Source organism: Cherax quadricarinatus, chromosome 6 (genome assembly GCF_038502225.1).
Source record: "Cherax quadricarinatus isolate ZL_2023a chromosome 6, ASM3850222v1, whole genome shotgun sequence".
NCBI classification, from domain to species: domain Eukaryota; kingdom Metazoa; phylum Arthropoda; class Malacostraca; order Decapoda; family Parastacidae; genus Cherax; species Cherax quadricarinatus.
The window spans coordinates 9,226,137-9,244,540 of NC_091297.1; the positions used below are offsets into that span (position 1 = coordinate 9,226,137).

General features: G+C 40.0%; 1 protein-coding gene across 5 annotated transcripts in view; it reads right to left on the reverse strand.

Annotated features, from left to right (window-relative positions):
• The window catches only part of nmo (serine/threonine-protein kinase nemo), a 758,381-nt gene that overhangs the window by 106,734 nt on the left and 633,243 nt on the right, over positions 1 to 18,404 (reverse strand). For all 5 annotated transcript variants that reach the window (XR_011391086.1, XR_011391085.1, XR_011391083.1 and 2 more), the window contains exon 8: positions 15,687 to 15,863. Coding sequence is in view for 2 of the 5 variants with exons in the window: in XM_070080136.1 (XP_069936237.1) it covers positions 15,687 to 15,863 (177 nt within the window). In the remaining 3 variants the exon portion in view is untranslated. The remainder of the gene's footprint in view (positions 1 to 15,686; positions 15,864 to 18,404) is intronic.

Here is an 18,404-nt window from a genome sequence, read left to right on the forward strand (position 1 = left end):
TCATCAGCAAAAAGTAACTGTGTCAATTCCCATTTTGTATTTGATTCCCCATAATTTATCCCACCCCTCTCCCAAACACCCTAGCATTTACTTCTTTTATAACCCCATCTATAAATATATTACACAACCATGGTGACATTACACATCCCTGTCTAAGACCTACTTTTACCGGGAAGTAGTCTCCCTCTCTTCTACACACCCTAACCTGAGCCTCACTATCCTCATAAAAACTCTTTACAGCATTTAGTAACTTACCACCTATTCCATATACTTGCAACATCTGCCACATGCTCCCCTATCCACTCTATCATATTTTTTTTTTTTTTCAACAAGTCGGTCGTCTCCCACCGAGGCAGGGTGACCCAAAAAAGAAAGAAAATCCCCAAAAAGAAAATACTTTCATCATCATTCAACACTTTCACCACACTCACACATTATCACTGCTTTTGCAGAGGTGCTCAGAATACAACAGTTTAGAAGCATATACGTATAAAGATACACAACATATCCCTCCAAACTGCCAATATCCCAAACCCCTCCTTTAAAGTGCAGGCATTGTACTTCCCATTTCCAGGACTCAAGTCCAACTATATGAAAATAACCAGTTTCCCTGAATCCCTTCACTAAATATTACCCTGCTCACACTCCAACAGATCGTCAGGTCCCAAGTATCATTTGTCTCCATTCACTCCTATCTAACACGCTCATGCACGCTTGCTGGAAGTCCAAGCCCCTCGCCCACAAAACCTCCTTTACCCCCTCTTTCCAACCCTTTCGAGGACGACCCCTACCCCTCTTTCCTTCCCCTATAGATTTATATGTTTTCCATGTCATTCTACTTTGATCCATTCTCTCTAAATGACCAAACCACCTCAACAACCCCTCTTCTGCCCTCTGACTAATGCTTTTATTAACTCCACACCTTCTCCTAATTTCCACACTCCGAATTTTCTGCATAATATTTACACCACACATTGCCCTTAGACAGGACATCTCCACTGCCTCCAACCGTCTCCTCGCTGCTGCATTTACCACCCAAGCTTTACATCCATATAAGAGTGTTGGTACTACTATACTTTCATACATTCCCTTCTTTGCCTCCATAGATAACGTTTTTTGACTCCACATATACCTCAACGCACCACTCACCTTTTTTCCCTCATCAATTCTATGATTAACCTCATCCTTCATAAATCCATCCGCCGACACGTCAACTCCCAAGTATCTGAAAACATTCACTTCTTCCATACTCCTTCTCCCCAATTTGATATCCAATTTTTCATTATCTAAATCATTTGATACCCTCTATCATATGCCTTTTCTAAATCCATAAATGCAATAAAAACTTCCCTACATTTATCTAATACTGTTCACATATATGCTTCAATGTAAACACTTGATCTACACATCCCCTACCCACTCTGAAACCTCCTTGCTCATCCGTAATCCTACATTCTGTCTTACCTCTAATTCTTTCAATAATAACCCTACCGTACACTTTTCCTGGTATACTCAGTAAACTTATTCTTGTCTATTTCCTCTTATCTCATGGAAAAGTGGATCAGAATTATTTTTTTTTATTATCACACTGGCCGATTCCGACCAAGGCAGGGTGGACCGAAAAAGAAAAACTTTCACCATCATTCACTCCATCACTGTCTTGCCAGAAGGGTGCTTTACACTACAGTTTTTAAACTGCAACATTAACACCCCTCCTTCAGAGTGCATGCACTGTACTTCCCATCTCCAGGACTCAAGTCCGGCCTGCCGGTTTCCCTGAACCCCTTCATAAATGTTACTTTGCTCACACTCCAACAGCACGTCAAGTATTAAAAACCATTTGTCTCCATTCACTCCTGTCAAACACGCTCACGCATGCCTGCTGGAAGTCCAAGCCCCTCGCACACAAAACCTCCTTTACTCCCTCCCTCCAACCTTTCCTAGGCCGACCCCTACCCCGCCTTCCTTCCACTACAGACTGATACACTCTTGAAGTCACTCTGTTTCGCTCCATTCTCTCTACATGTCCGAACCACCTCAACAACCCTTCCTCAGCCCTCTGGATAACAGTTTTGGTAATCCCGCACCTCCTCCTAACTTCCAAACTACGAATTCTCTGCATTATATTCACACCACACATTGCCCTCAGACATGACATCTCCACTGCCTCCAGCCTTCTCCTCGCTGCTACATTCATCACCCATGCTTCACACCCATATAAGAGCGTTGGTAAAACTATACTCTAATACATTCCCCTCTTTGCCTCCAAGGACAAAGTTCTTTGTCTCCACAGACTCCTAAGTGCACCACTCACCCTTTTCCCCTCATCAATTCTATGATTCACCTCATCTTTCATAGACCCATCTGCTGACACGTCCACTCCCAAATATCTGAATACATTCGCCTCCTCCATACTCTCTCCCTTCAATCTGATATCCAATCTTTCATCACTTAATCTTTTTGTTATCCTCATAACCTTACTCTTTCCTGTATTCACTTTTAATTTTCTTCTTTTGCACACCCTACCAAATTCATCCACCAATCTCTGCAACTTCTCTTCAGAATCCCCCAAGAGCACAGTGTCATCAGCAAAGAGCAACTGTGACAACTCCCACTTTATGTGTGATTCTTTATCTTTTAACTCCACGCCTCTTGCCAAGACCCTTGCATTTACTTCTCTTACAACCCCATCTATAAATATATTAACCACGGTGATATCAGAATTCTTCCTCCGTAAACCATACGTGTTGTAAGAGGCGACTAAAATGCCAGGAGCAAGGGGCTAGTAACCCCTTCTCCTGTATATATTACTTTCGTTTTTACTTTTGGGCCACTCCGCCTCGGTGGGATATGGCCGGTGTGTTGAAAGAATAAGCAACTATTGTGAGAAAGTTGCGCTAATGAGAGTATAGGTAGTGTGGGGGGTTGAAGAGGGGTGGGACAGTTTTAAAAAGGCTGTTAGAATGTGGGGCAGAAGTTTGCGGTTATAGGAGGGTAGGTGAAGGAGGAAAGAGGAGCGATTGGTAGAATGATGAGGTAAAGGGTGTGATAAAAGAGAAAAAGTCACATATGAAAGATTTTTTACAGAGAAGAGGTGATATAAGAAGGATGGAGTATGGAGTATATGGAGAGTAAAAGAGAGGTGAAGAGTGGTGAGGGAATGCAAAAGGGGAGCAAATGATGAAGTGGGTGAGGCACTGTCAACAAATTCTGCTGAGAATGAGAAAATTTTTTGGAGATAAATAGGCTAAGAAAACCTAGGGAATGAATGGATTTGTCAGTTACAAACAGTGTAGGGAAATTAGTAGATGGGGAGCTGGAGGTATTGGGAAGATGGCAGGAATATTTTGAGGAACTGATAAATGTTGATAAAGAGAGGAAGGCAGTAATTTCATGCATTGGCCAGGGAGGTATAACATCTTTTAGGAGTGAAGAAGAGCAGGATGTGAATGTGTGGGAAGTGCAAGACGCATTAGGTAGAGTGAAAGGGGGTAAAGCAGCTGGAACTGATGGGATCATGACAAAAATGCTAAAAGGGGAAATATAGTTTTGGAGTGGTTGGTACTTTTGTTCAATAACTGTATGAGAGAAGGAAAGGTACCTATGGATTGGCAGAGAGCATGTATAATTACTTTATATAAAGGAAAGGGGGACAAAAGAGATAGTAAAAATTATAGGGGAATAAATTTACTGAGTTCCCCATGGGGAAGTGGAACAGAATTCTTCCTCTGTAAGCCATGCATGTCATAAGAGGCAACTAAAATGCCAGGAGCAAGGGACTAATAACCTCTTCTCCTGTATACATTAATAAAGTTAAAAAGAGAAAGTTTTGTTTCTCTTTTTGGGCCACCCTGCTTCAGTGGGATATGGCCGGTTTGTTGAAAGTAGTAGTTTACTGAATATACTGAGTAAAGTGTATGATAGGGTTATTACTGAAAGAATCTGAGGTAAGACAGAGAGGAGGATTGCAGATGAATAAGGAGGCTTTTAGAATGGTTAGGGGATGTGTAGATCAAGTGTTTACACTGAAGTATACAAATGAACAATATTTAAATAAAGGTAGGGATATTTTTATTGCATTTATGGATTTAGAAAAGGAATATGATAGGATGGATAGGGTAGCAATGTGGCAGATGTTGCAAGTGTATGGAATAGGCAGTAAGTTACCAAATGCCATAAAAAGTTTTTATGAGTATAGTGAGGCTCAGGTTAAGGTGTGTAGGAGAGAGATTACTTACCAGTAAAAGTAGGTCTTAGACAGGGATGTGTAATGTCACCATGGTTGTTTAACATATTTATAGATGGAGTTGTAAAAGAAGAAAGTGCTAGGGTGTCGGGGGAAAAGGGATTAAATTATGAGGAATCAAATGCAAAATGGGAGTTGACACAGTTACTTTTTTGCTAATAATACTGGACTTTTAGGGATTCTAGAGAGAAGTTGCAAAGGTTAGTGGACGAGTTTGGGAGGGTGTGTTAAGAAAGAAAGTTGAAAGTGAACACAGATAAGAGTAAATTGATGAGGGTATCAAACGAGTTAGGTAAAGAAAAGTTGGATATCACAATGGATGGAGGGAGTATGGAAGAAGTGAATGTGTTCAGATACTTGGGAGTAGATTTGTCAGTATATGGGTTTATAAAGAATGAGGTTAACCATAGAACTGATGAAGGAAAAAAGGTGAGTGGTGCACTGAGGGATCTATGAACACAAAAAACATTATCCATATAGGCAAAGAAGGGAATGTACAAGAGCATAGCGGTACCAACACTTCTATATGGATGTGAAGCACGTGTTGTGAATTCTGCAGCAAGGAGGAGGCTGGAGGCGGTGATGTCTATGTCTAAGGGCAATGTGTGGTGGAAATATTATGCAGAGAATTTGTAGTGTGGAAATTAGGAGGAGGTGTGGAGTTTCAAAAAGTATTATTCAAAGGGCTGAGGAGGGTTTGTTGAGGTGGTTTAGTCACTTAGAGAGGATGCATCAAAATAAAATCTGTAGTGGAGGGGAGGAGAAGTAAGGGTCATCCTAGGAGAGGATGGATGGAAGGGGTAAAAAAGGTTTTGTATGCAAGGGGCCTGGACATTCAGCAGGCATGTATCAGTGTGTTAGATAGGAGTGAATAGACAGGAATGGTTTTTTGGAGCTGACGAGCTGTTGGAGTGTGAGCAGGGTAATATTTTGTGAAGGGATTCGGGGAAACTGGTCAGCCGGACTTGAGTCCTGGAGGTGGAAAGTACAATGTCCACACTTTAAAGGAGGGGGTTTGGGATATTGGCTGTCATATCTGGGCACCTCTGCAAAGACAGTGATTATGTGTGAAAAAAGATAAAGATTTATTTCTTTTTAAAGGTTACAATGTGTAATTACAATTCTGGTTTGCTAAATACAAAGAAAGCCACTATCATGCTGGGGAATTTTGGGCAGACAATGATGGTGAAAGCGCTTCTTTCTTTTTTGGGTCACCCTGCCTCGGTGGGAGACAGCTGATGTGTTGAAAAGAAAAGAAAAAAATCATTCCTTACATAATACATATCTACCTCCTTATTTCTATGTCAAACACCCTGGGATAAGTTTTGGGTTTCAACCTCTATTCCCAGCTGTGACATCCTGGTTGATGAAATGTAGTAGGTGAATATGACCCATTTAGCACCTCTGCACCCAGACTGTCCTCCGATTCATATGTTAATTATTTATTTATTTAGCTAAATAGGAACTTCAACATGCTAATTAATAAGTCAAACATAACATATTTCATGGATTTCCCTGAAATAATTAACCATATGCACATATAACATCATAACTGAATTTTTACTTATTATCTAAACAAATATTAGAACAAGTTGACCATCACTAATCTGGCATCACTGGGACCTGTAGAGTGCTGGATTAGTGATTTTGCCGGATTACAGAGTGGTTATTTTAGAATACACTTAACCCAATGGCGATATTTATGCATCCACAATTTCACCCACTTTATGCCCTATTTTTGGCCCATTCCATTGTTCCAGTCTACAAAACTCAGCTATTTTGCTAGTATTTCTTCTATTCTGTCAATTGAATACAAGAACCTGCCCATTTACCTATTAAACCCTTTCATTGTCGAGACCCCTGCTCACAAACTTACTCTCAGTGTTGAAGAATTTAAAAAAAAAAAATTAGTTTTTTTCTCATGAAATGATAGAGTATCATTTCCCAATGGTAATGACACCAAAAGTACGAAATTTGGTGGAAAACTAATGGAATTATGCTCTTGCGAAGTTAGCAGTCTCGGCGATATTTACGCATTGCCGATTTTGCCATTCTGAGCTCTATTTTCAGCAAATTCCATTGTTCCAGTCGACCAAACTCATAGCTATTTCGCTAGAACTCCATTTGTTCTATCGACTGAGTACAAGAAACTGCCCATTTATTGTGATCAGAAATTGGTAATTTGGTCAATTTCATACACAATTCAAGTAAGGCCAATTTCAAAATAGGGGCTGGAATAAACAACTCAGACATTCATAGCACTAAAATAACATTTTCTCTGTTCATCAGTCAGATCTCCAGGCCCTTCTTATATTACTCTTGCTTTCTATTCTGAATTTTTATTCACACAAATATCAGAAGACTTACTGTTATGCAGACTACTGTATTATTGTAATAACTGTATAAATACAGTGGACCCCCGGTTCGCGATGCTATCGGTATCCGATAAATCCGGTAACCGATGCATTATATAGCAGAAAATTTGCCTCGCTTCCCGATACAAAACCCGGTATGCGATGTGGTTCGTACGAGACGTGTCCATATGTGGCCTGAACTGCCCCATGTGTGCCAGTGTTTACAAGCCAGCCAGTGTGCACGCATCTAAGGATACATTCGGTACATTCCATATTATCCATATTATCACTGTTTTTGGTGCCTGTTTTTGGAAAGTAAGTCACCATGGGCCCCATGAAAGCTCCCAGTGCCAACCCTTCGAGACCAAGGGTGCTAATGACTGTTGAAATGAAGAAAGAGATAATTGCAAAATACGAAAGTGGAGTGCATGTGTCGGAGCTGGTCAGGTTGTACAGTAAACCCCATCAACCATCTCTACTATAGTGAGCAAGAAAACGGCAATCAAGGAAGCTGTTCTTGCAAAAGGTGCAATTGTGATTGCGAAACAGCGACCGCAAGTGTTAGAAAATGTTGAGAGACTGTTATTGGTGTGGATAAATGAAAAAAACAAAAGCCTGTAATTGTTTTACATGATGGTAGGATTGCTGGTGTCTTTTGTCTGTCTCATCCCCTCAAGGAAGGTTCCTTGATGTTGGTGAGGGGCTCTTGATTTAGGGAATTGGATCTGTGCTCCAGTTCCCCGAATTAAGCCTGAATGCCTTCCACATTCCCCATCCCCCAGGCGCTGTATAATCCTCCGGGTTTAGCGCTTCCCCCTTGATTATAATAATAATAATAATTGTCTGTCTCATAAATATGCAAGATTACAGGTATGTCTTGCTACTTCTACTTACACTTAGGTCACACTACACATACATGGACACGTTTATTTATACACACTCATCTGAGTTTTCTTTGATTTTATCTTAATAGTTCTTGGTCTTATTACTTTTTCTTTTATATCCATGGGGAAGTGGAATAAGAATCTTTCCTCCGTAAGCCATGCGTGTTGTAAAAGTCAACTAAAAGCTGGATGTCCTGACTTTAAGTGAAACGAAGCTGAAGGGGGTGGGAGAGTTTCAATGGAGAGGAATAAATGGGATTAGGTCAGGGGTTTCAAATAGAGTTAGAGCTAAAGAAGGAGTAGCAATAATGTTGAAGGATAAGCTATGGCAGGAAAAGAGGGACTATAAATGTATTAATTCAAGGATTATGTGGAGTAAAATAAAGACTGGATGTGAAAAGTGGGTTATAGTAAGCGTGTATGCACCTGGAGAAGAAAGAAGTGCAGAGGAGAGAGAGAGATTTTGGGAAATGTTGAGTGAATGCGTGGGGAGCTTTGAATCAAATGTGAGAGTAATGGTGGTTGGGGATTTCAATGCTAAAGTGGGTAAAAATGTTATGGAGGGACTAGTAGGTAAATTTCGGGTGCCAGAGATAAATGTAAATGGGGAGCCTTTAATTGAGCTATGTGTAGAAAGAGATTTGGTAATAAGTAATACGTATTTTATGAAAAAGAGGATAAATAAATATACAAGGTATGATGTAGCACGTAATGAAAGTAGTTGTTAGATTATGTATTGGTGGATAAAAGGTTGATGGGCAGGCTCCAGGATGTACATGTTTATAGAGGGGCAACTGATATATCGGATCATTATTTAGTTGTAGCTACAGTTAGAGTAAGAGGTAGATGAGAAAAGAGGAAGGTGGCAACAACAAGTAAGAGGGAGGTGAAAGTGTATAAACTAAGGGAGGAGCAAGTCAGGGGAGATATAAGCGACTGTTGGCAGAAAGGTGGGCTAGTGCAAAGATGAGTAGTGGGGGGGTTGAAGAGGGTTGGAATAGTTTTAAAAATGCAGTATTAGAATGTGGGGCAGAAGTTTGTGGTTATAGGAGGGTGGGGGCAGGTGGAAAGAGGAGTGATTGGTGGAATGATGAAGTAAAGGGTGTGATAAAAGAGAAAAAGGTAGCTTATGAGAGGTTTTTACAAAGCACAAGTGTTATAAGAAAAGCAGAGTATATGGAGAGTAAAAGAAAGGTGAAGAGAGTGGTGAGAGAGTGCAAAAGGAGAGCAGATGATAGAGTGGGAGAGGCACTGTCAAGAAATTTTAATGAAAATAAGAAAAAATTTTGGAGTGAGTTAAACAAGTTAAGAAAGCCTAGGGAAAGTATGGATTTGTCAGTTAAAAACAAAGTAGGGGAGTTAGTAGATGGGGAGAGGGAGGTATTAGGTAGATGGCGAGAATATTTTGAGGGACTTTTAAATGTTGAGGGAGAGAGGGTGGCGGTAATTTCATGCACTGGTCAGGGAGGTATACCATCTTTTAGGAGTGAAGAAGAGCAGAATGTAAGTGTGGGGGAGGTACGCCAGGCATTATGTAGAATGAAAGGGGGTAAAGCAGCTGGAACTGATGGGATCATGACAGAAATGTTAAAAGCAGGGGGGGATATAGTGTTGGAGTGGTTGGTACTTTTGTTTAATAAATGTATGAAAGAGGGGAAGGTACCTAGGGATTGGCGGAGAGCATGTATAGTCCCTTTATATAAAGGGAAAGGGGACAAAAGAGATTGTAAAAATTATAGAGGAATAAGTTTATTGAGTAAACCAGGAAAAGTGTACTGTAGGGCTATAATTGAAAGAATTAGAGGTAAGACAGAATGTAGGATTGCGGATGAGCAAGGAGGTTTCAGAGTGGGTAGGGGATGTGTAGATCAAGTGTTTACATTGAAGCATATATGTGAACAGTATTTAGATAAAGGTAGGGAAGTTTTTATTGCATTTATGGATTTAGAAAAGGCATATGATAGAGTGGATAGGGAAGCAATGTCGCAGATGTTGCAAGTACAGTGGACCCCCGCATAACGATCACCTCCGAATGCGACCAATTATGTAAGTGCGTTTGTACGTGTATGTTTGGGGGTCTGAAATGGACTAATCTACTTCACAATATTCCTTATGGGAACAAATTCGGTCAGTACTGGCACCTGAACATACTTCTGGAGTGAAAAAATATCGTTAACCGGGGGTCCACTGTATATGGAATAGGTGGTAAGTTACTAAATGCTGTGAAGAGTTTTTATGAGGATAGTGAGGCTCAGGTTAGGGTGTGTAGAAGAGAGGGAGACTACTTCCCGGTTAAAGTAGGTCTTAGACAGGGATGTGTAATGTCACTATGGTTGTTTAATATATTTATAGATGGGGTTGTAAAAGAAGTAAATGCTAGGGTGTTTGGGAGAGGGGTGGGACTAAATTATGGGGAATCAAATTCAAAATGGGAATTAACACAGTTACTTTTTGCTGATGATACTGTGCTTATGGGAGATTCTAAAGAAAAATTGCAAAGGTTAGTGGATGAGTTTGGGAATGTGTGTAAAGGAAGAAAGTTGAAAGTGAACATAGAAAAGAGTAAGGTGATGAGGGTATCAAATGATTTAGATAAAGAAAAATTGGATATCAAATTGGGGAAGAGGAGTATGGAAGTGAATGTTTTCAGATACTTGGGAGTTGACGTGTCGGCGGATGGATTTATGAAGGATGAGGTTAATCATAGAATTGATGAGGGAAAAAAGGTGAGTGGTGCATTGAGGTATATGTGGAGTCAAAAAACGTTATCTATGGAGGCAAAGAAGGGAATGTATGAAAGTATAGTAGTACCAACACTCTTATATGGGTGTGAAGCTTGGGTGGTAAATGCAGCAGCAAGGAGACGGTTGGAGGCAGTGGAGATGTCCTGTCTAAGGGCAATGTGTGGTGTAAATATTATGCAGAAAATTCGGAGTGTGGAAATTAGGAAAAGGTGTGGAGTTAATAAAAGTATTAGTCAGAGGGCAGAAGAGGGGTTGTTGAGGTGGTTTGGTCATTTAGAGAGAATGGGTCAAAGTAGAATGACATGGAAAGCATATAAATCTATAGGGGAAGGAAGGCAAGGTAAGGGTCGTCCTCGAAAGGGTTGGAGAGAGGGGGTAAAGGAGGTTTTGTGGGCAAGGGGCTTGGACTTCCAGTAAGCGTGTTAGATAGGAGTGAATGGAGACGAATGGTACTTGGGACCTGACGATCTGTTGGAGTGTGAGCAGGGTAATATTTAGTGAAGGGATTCAGGGAAACTGGTTATTTTCATATAGTCGGACTTGAGTCCTGGAAATGAGAAGTACAATGCCTGCACTTTAAAGGAGGAGTTTGGGATATTGGCAGTTTGGAGGGATATGTTGTGTATCTTTATACGTATATGCTTCTAAACTGTTGTATTCTGAACACCTCTGCAAAAACAGTAATTATGTGTGAGTGTGGTGAAAGTGTTGAATGATGATGAAAGCATTTTCTTTTTGGGGATTTTCTTTCTTTTTTGGGTCACCCTGCCTCGGTGGGAGACGGCCGACTTGTTAAAAAAAAAAAAAAAAAAAAAAAAAAAAAAAAAAAAAAAAAAAAAAAAATGAAAAACAGATAGCAGGAGATAGCATCTCTCAAGCAATCATTTGTGAAAAGGCTAGGCAGTTGCATGATGATTTGGTAAAGAAATTGCCTGCAACTAGTGGTGATGTGAGTGAATTTAAGGCCAGCAAAGGTTGGTTTGAAAGATTTAAGAATCGTAGTGGCATACACAGTGTGGTAAGGCATGGTGAGGCTGCCAGTTATGTTGTGCGACAGAGGTCCAGTGACTCTCAACCTGGTCCTAGTGGCATTAAAAGAAGAAGGGAAGTAACCCCGGAAAAGGACTTGCTACCTCAAGTCCTAATGGAGGGGGATTCCCCTTCTAAATGCTAACACCATCCACACTCTCCCCTCCTCCCATCCCATCAATCATCACCAGATCTTCATTAAAGGTAAGTGTCAATTATTCTTTCGTTATTTATTGTTATTTATTGTTATTGTTGTTATTGTAATTACTATTATATTGCATTAAACTTAATATTTCATGTGGTAAAAGTTATTTTTTTCATACTTTTGGGTGTCTTGCACGGATTAACTTGATTTCCATTATTTCTTATGGGGAAAATTGATTCACTTTCCGATATTTTTGGTTTACGATGAGCTCTCAGGAACTGATTAGTATCGCGAACCGGGGGTCCACTGTAATGTCGACCTATTCGTGACTGCATATTAGACTGGCCAGTTGGACACGTATTGGAAGGTGATGTCATTTGTTTACTCTTGAACATCGACAAAAATCAAACATCTCTGCTACTTTGAGCTCAATTTCAAGGTACTTTTCATGGTGAAAACAATCAAAATCATCTCTATTTCTGTAATATATCATCCATTCTATCAACTGATACCAAGAAAATGAGAATACTACAACCATAAACGCCATACAAAAATACACTGCAAAGTCAGTGTTTTACAACAAAAACAGAGTTTTTTTTTCTCATTATGCACTGCGTGCTGCAGGATTTTTTTTTTATACAGCACACACTGACCATTCAGACTCATTCTCTCATATATAGGCCTACCAGCTTTCTCCTCCAAGATTAGAAGTCGCTAGAATTTTGGTGTAATATTACGGCACCAATACTGGCTTGCAAGCTGTAATATTACGGCATCAACAGTCAAAGGGTTAAACTACCCAATAAAGTGGTCAGAAATTGGTAATCTGGCCAATTTCACACAAATTTAATGAGATGCCAATTTTAAAATAGGGTCCAGAATAAACACTGCAGACATTCCTGGCACTAAAATAAAAAATTTTCTATTCATTAGTCACATCTCCAGGCCCACTTATATTACACTTGCTTTCCATTTTGAATTTTTTTCACACACACAAAAAAAAAAAAAAAAAATTTACTCTTTTGCAAATTACTGCATTATTGTAATAATTGTATTAATAATGTCAACCCATTCATGACTGTATTAGACTGGCCAGCTGGATACGTATATTGGACAGTGACATCATTTGTTTACTCTGGAACATCGGCAAAAATTTAACATTTCCACTATTTTGCGCCAATTTTAAGATACTTTCCGGCATGAAACCAACCAACATTAATTCTATTTGTATACCATATCTTCCATTTTATCAAATGAGACCAAAAAAACAAGAATACAACCATACAAAAATACAATGCAATGTCGATGTTTTACACCAAAGGCAAGATTGCCGTTTTTTATCATTATGCACTGCGTACTGCACAATTTTTTTTATATAGTGCACATTTACCACACAGACCTATTCTCTCATATGTAAGTCCAAATTTACTGGACACAGCTTATCTAAGTGAGCTGAGCCCATGGCAACCGACAGTGGCTTCAAAGCCACTTATCTTTTATGGACCATGTATGGCATATGTGCTTTACACAATGAGAAGGATTTCTTTTATTCATTGGAACCATGGCTAGGCCTAAAAGTGAGCAGGTTATAACAATAAATGGAGAAAAAGAAACTGGAATGACTTATGCAGCAAGTAGTGCCACCAAACAGCAGCGGCAGGTTGGTGTGACGACCTGGAAATTTGAAGTTATGCTAGCTGAAATTAGTGCTGGATTACTGATGGAACCAGATTATTGATTGCTGGATTAGTGATGGTCGACCTGTACACAGTTTTCCTGGGTTTATGCACTTTTGAGATTTAAGAAGGTGGCTCAAGCGTGAAAACCTTTCTGTTCAAAGATTTCTATGGTATTGGGAAAGCAAGCTGGCTCAATAGAGTATATGCTGTAGTGGCTCAATAGACCTCAACACCCATTTATCAGCCGTCAGCTGATAAAACATAGAGAAATGACTCACAGTCGTTTACCACTAAGCACTAACATAACCATCTTCAAACATTTCTTTATCAACAAGCAAGAGAACAGGGAATTTAAGGCAGGAAAAAATTCTTCCTTGTCACTAAATAACAAAAAAAAGGCACAACACCGTGACTGGAACAATACACTAATAACCCGCACATAGAAGAGAGGAGCTTACGACGACGTTTCCGTTCGACTTGGACCATTCACAAAGTCACACTAACGAGAAGGAGGGCAGGATGGGTATATATAGGCAGGAGGTGGTAGTAGTAGTAGTAGTGGTAGTAGTGGAGGTGGAAGGAAGTAGCAGTGGGGAGCTGGTGCCCTCTGTGACTGGCCCCTCCTACTTTTACTACCTCCCCACTACTACTTCCTTCCACCTCCACTACTACTACTACCACCTCCTGCCTATATATACCCATCCTGCTCTCCTTCTCATTAGTGTGACTTTGTAAATGGTCCAAGTCAGACCGAAACATTGTGAAATGTATGAATGACAGGACAATAACCATGCCACATATAAACTAAATAATGTAGATCTTAATATTACGGATTGGGAAAAAGATTTAGGAGTTCTGGTTAGCAGTAATCTGAAACCAAGACAACAGTGCATAAGTGTTCGCAATAAAGCTAATAGAATCCTTGGCTTCATATCAAGAAGCATAAATAATAGGAGTCCTCAGGTTGTTCTTCAACTCTATACATCCTTGGTTAGGCCTCATTTACATTATGCTGCGCAGTTTTGGTCACCGTATTACAGAATGAATATAAATGCTCTGGAAAATGTACAAAGGAGGATGACAAAGTTGATCCCATGTATCAGAAACCTTCCCTATGAGGATAGACTGAGGGCCCTGAATCTGCACTCTCTAGAAAGACGTAGAATTTGGGGGGATATGATTGAGGTGTATAAATGGAAGACAGGAATAAATAAAGGGGATGTAAATAGTGTGCTGAAAATATCTAGCCTAGACAGGACTCGCAGCAATGGTTTTAAGTTGGAAAAATTCAGATTCAGGAAGGATATAGGAAAGTACTGGTTTGGTAATAGAGTTGTGGATGAGTGGAACAAACTCCCAAGTACAGTTATAGAGGCCAGAATGTTGTGTAGCTTTAAAAATAGGTTGAATAAATGCATGAGTGGGTGTGAGTTGGACCTGATTAGCTTGTGCTACCAGGTCGGTTGCCGTGTTCCTCCCTTAAGTCAAGGTGACCTGACCTGACTAGGTTGGGTGCATTGGCTTAAGCCGGTAGGAGACTTGGACCTGCCTCGCATGGGCCAGTAGGCCTTCTGCAGTGTTCCTTCGTTCTTATGTTCTTATGTTCTTATCTACACACACTTCTTAATCAACAAGCAAGAGAAACAAAGAATTTAAGATCAAGCAAAAGAGAGAAAGAATTTAAGATAAGGTAAAAATTTTCTTGTTACTTCTGTTAGCACATTTCATACTAATAATATTTTGTATTGAATTCATAATATTCACTGGTGGGTTATTAGCATTCTATGTTTTCTTTGAAAGAAATGCCATGCCCATAAAATGCTAATTTATGCAGGGTCTTATTAAGCTTATTTTGCAAGTTGTGTATTTTGAATACATAACATATATTTCTAAAGCAAGAAGCAACAACAACTGTAACGTAAGGTGTCAAACGCTCATTATTTTTATATGAAATATTAAATAAAAAAAAAAATATTATTAACATCACATGGCACAAAATTACACAGTGCCAATATCAGAAAAGTAACCCTTACATTATGTGAGGTTCTACTGTTATTTAACCAACTGAACCTAACCAAACCTAAAGAACATTTGTAGAAAAATAAGCATTAAAAAAGTTATGCAAAAATTAACAGTTCAATATGATGTTATAAGTATGTACAGTATGTTACTCAGAGGTTGGAAAAAAATCAAGTATGCTATATTTTGATTTATAAATTTGTATACTATGTTGAAATCCTTACTTATATGAGTAAATAGCAAAGAATATAAATCCAAGGACATATTGTGTGCACAATAACTGAATAAGTTGGTAAATGGAGGCAAACAAGGTTGTATTTGACACATGTGAGCCTTTTAAAAATACCAAGACTAGGAGAGGTAGATATGTAGTATAATATTAGAGAGTGAAAGGGAGTGATACAATTCTGACTGAGATCTCAAGGATTCCTTATGTAAAAATTCATCTTTTAACATTCAAAATCTAGTTCTGTTGTCTTGTTCTCATCCACAGAGATAAAAAATCATAAAGGAAAATTTATCCATTTTGTGTCACATAAAATAAAAATCTTTAAATTATAGACCTCCAAAGAAAGCTTTGACAAACCTCATTTTCCCAAGTGTCATCAAATGCATGTGATGCTGTTGGTTCAAAATCATGGGTGTACTGTCGGCCACCACAGGATGTCGGGGCACAGCAAGTACACATGCATGAGTGGTATCGAAGCCGGCCTTCATCCAGATATGGGTGTCCAAGTGCCTCAGTAACTGTTAACCGTTTATCCTGAAGAGCATTTTTGCTTCATTAGTGCGTTTTAATTAAAATATTACATATAATATTTTAAGAGATTCTGAAATTGTAATTACAATACAGAGTTGCAAGTTGATCTATTGTGCACTGGCATTCACTATCGCTATACGTACATAATCAACATGGAAGTCAACACTGTAGACAAAAGGTTAAAACTATTTCTTAACTGTTTTGCTAGTTGCTTTACCAGTCTGCGTCTGTTGAACATTTCTTCTTTGATATGTGCACCTCTGTAGAATTGCTAGGATGACTTCATTTTTTTATTTCTCACTGTGAGCCCAAGATAACTACTTGAACAAAATAATCATCATATGGAAATGCAAGAGGCTTCTTCCATTTTTACTGAGAGTAATACTAAATACAGTAGATCAGAAATTATCCAGTGACTGCTTACTTGGTGTTTAACTGTTTTTTGTACAGAGGGCCTACATACTATTAGTATTATTATTATTGTTTTTATTTATGTGATACAAACAAATTAGGTGGGTCATTCAGCACACTGGGTACTGGAGATTTAATTCTCCATGCAGTAAGAGCAAGACACACACACATATCCTCCCTATTTGTATTCTCCTAGTTGCAAGCACCTGAAAGAATAATGCAAATTAGGGAAGCAAAATTGACCATAAAAAAATTATGCGATTACCTTGCATTTTTTTTTTTTAAATTTGGGACAGCACCCCAACCCTATCCTTACAGTGCCAGATGATTGATGATCTAACTATATCCACAAAGAACAAAAAGGCACAATACCATGACAGGAACAATACTCAAATAACCTGCACACAGGAGAGGGAGAAAGAGAGAGAGAGAGAGAGAGAGAGAGAGAGAGAGAGAGAGAGAGAGAGAGACAGACAGACTAGAGACAGAGAGACAGACAGAGAGAGAGAGAGACAGACAGAGAGAGAGACAGAGAGAGAGACAGACAGAGAGAGAGACAGAGAGAGAGACAGACAGAGAGAGAGACAGAGAGAGAGACAGAGAGAGAGACAGAGAGAGAGACAGCACATAGATGTTGCCACCCCTACACATCTTGAAATGATGTTCTTCAAGCTCTGTATAAACACTAGTACCTCTGTACTAGCATGTGCAATGTACAGACCTCAGTGGCAACATGCAGACCCTATCAACTTCCTAATGGAAAATATTGACTCCCTTCTGCTACAACACAACTGTCAACATATTATAATTGTTGGTGACCTCAACCAGCACCTTATACAGAGGGACTTTGATGACCTTCTTGCAGTGTTTGACATGAGAAACTTTGTTGATTTCCCTACTCATATCTCTGGCTCCTCCCTTGACCCAGTAGTGAGTGATCTGGCAGAAGGCATAGTCACTTGTCAACCCCTCGGCTACGTTGGATCGTCTGACCACAAGGCTGTTTTTACCACACTTAAGATCCCAACAGAACGAGGTGAGGAGTCCACACGCACAACCTGGCTATGGGAAAGAGGTAATTGGCCAGCCCTTTGCTCTGAGCTCGCCACCACCGACTGGAATGCTCTTCTCCAGGGGGATGTTGACAACCAAGTGAAAGCCTTCACTGGACACATCCTTAATCTGCAACAAGAACACATTCCTCACCGGCAATATGTGACAAAGCCTACAGATCAGCCTTGGTTTGGCTTTCGTTGTAGAGAGGCTGCTACTGCTAAGTACAAAGCATGGCGAAGGTATAAGAGACATCCTACCACCTATAACAGGAACTTGCACATGCAAGCCTGTAGGCATATGGGTGATGTTCAAAAGTGGGCCATTGCTAAATGGGAGGTGGACACTAAAAGAAAGTTAGCATCAGGTAGGGTAGGCTCCAAAACCTGGTGGTCCCTGGTCAAGGACAGACAAGGTTATCTGCCTGATGAACTTATTCCACCTCTAAATCGACAGGATGGGACCACCTCTACTAGTAGTCAAGAGAAGGCGGACCTCTTTGCTGAACACTTTGCTACCAAAATGCAAGTTCCTGATCCAGCAAGGGACCCTCCTTGGCTAGCTGCAAGAACTGTGTCAAAACTGTCAGTGGTGACAATAAGGCAGGAGGAGGTGCATTCCCTTCTTAAATCACTTGACCAGGAAAAGGCTGTGGGCCCAGACAAGTTGAGCCCAAGATTGTTGAGAAGATGTGCAGACCAGCTAGCAGCACCTCTAACTCGCATCTTTCAGCACTGCCTAGTACAGTGCAAATGGCCCTCTCCATGGAAAGAGGCAAATGTAGTCCCTGTTCACAAAAAGAAGAGCAGAGCAGAAATCAGCAACTACAGACCAGTGTCACTCCTGTCAATCACTGGTAAGATCCTTGAGACAATAATCTCAAGACAAATGACAGATTTTTTTAACTACCACTCACTACTTTGTGATCGTCAATATGGCTTCAGGAAAGGTTACTCTGCTGCTGATCTGTTGTTAAACCTCTCCACTAAGTGGCACCAGTCACTGGATGAATCCAAAGTCAGCTGTGTGGTAGCACTGGACATTGCTGGCGCTTTCGACCGGGTGTGGCACCAGGGCCTC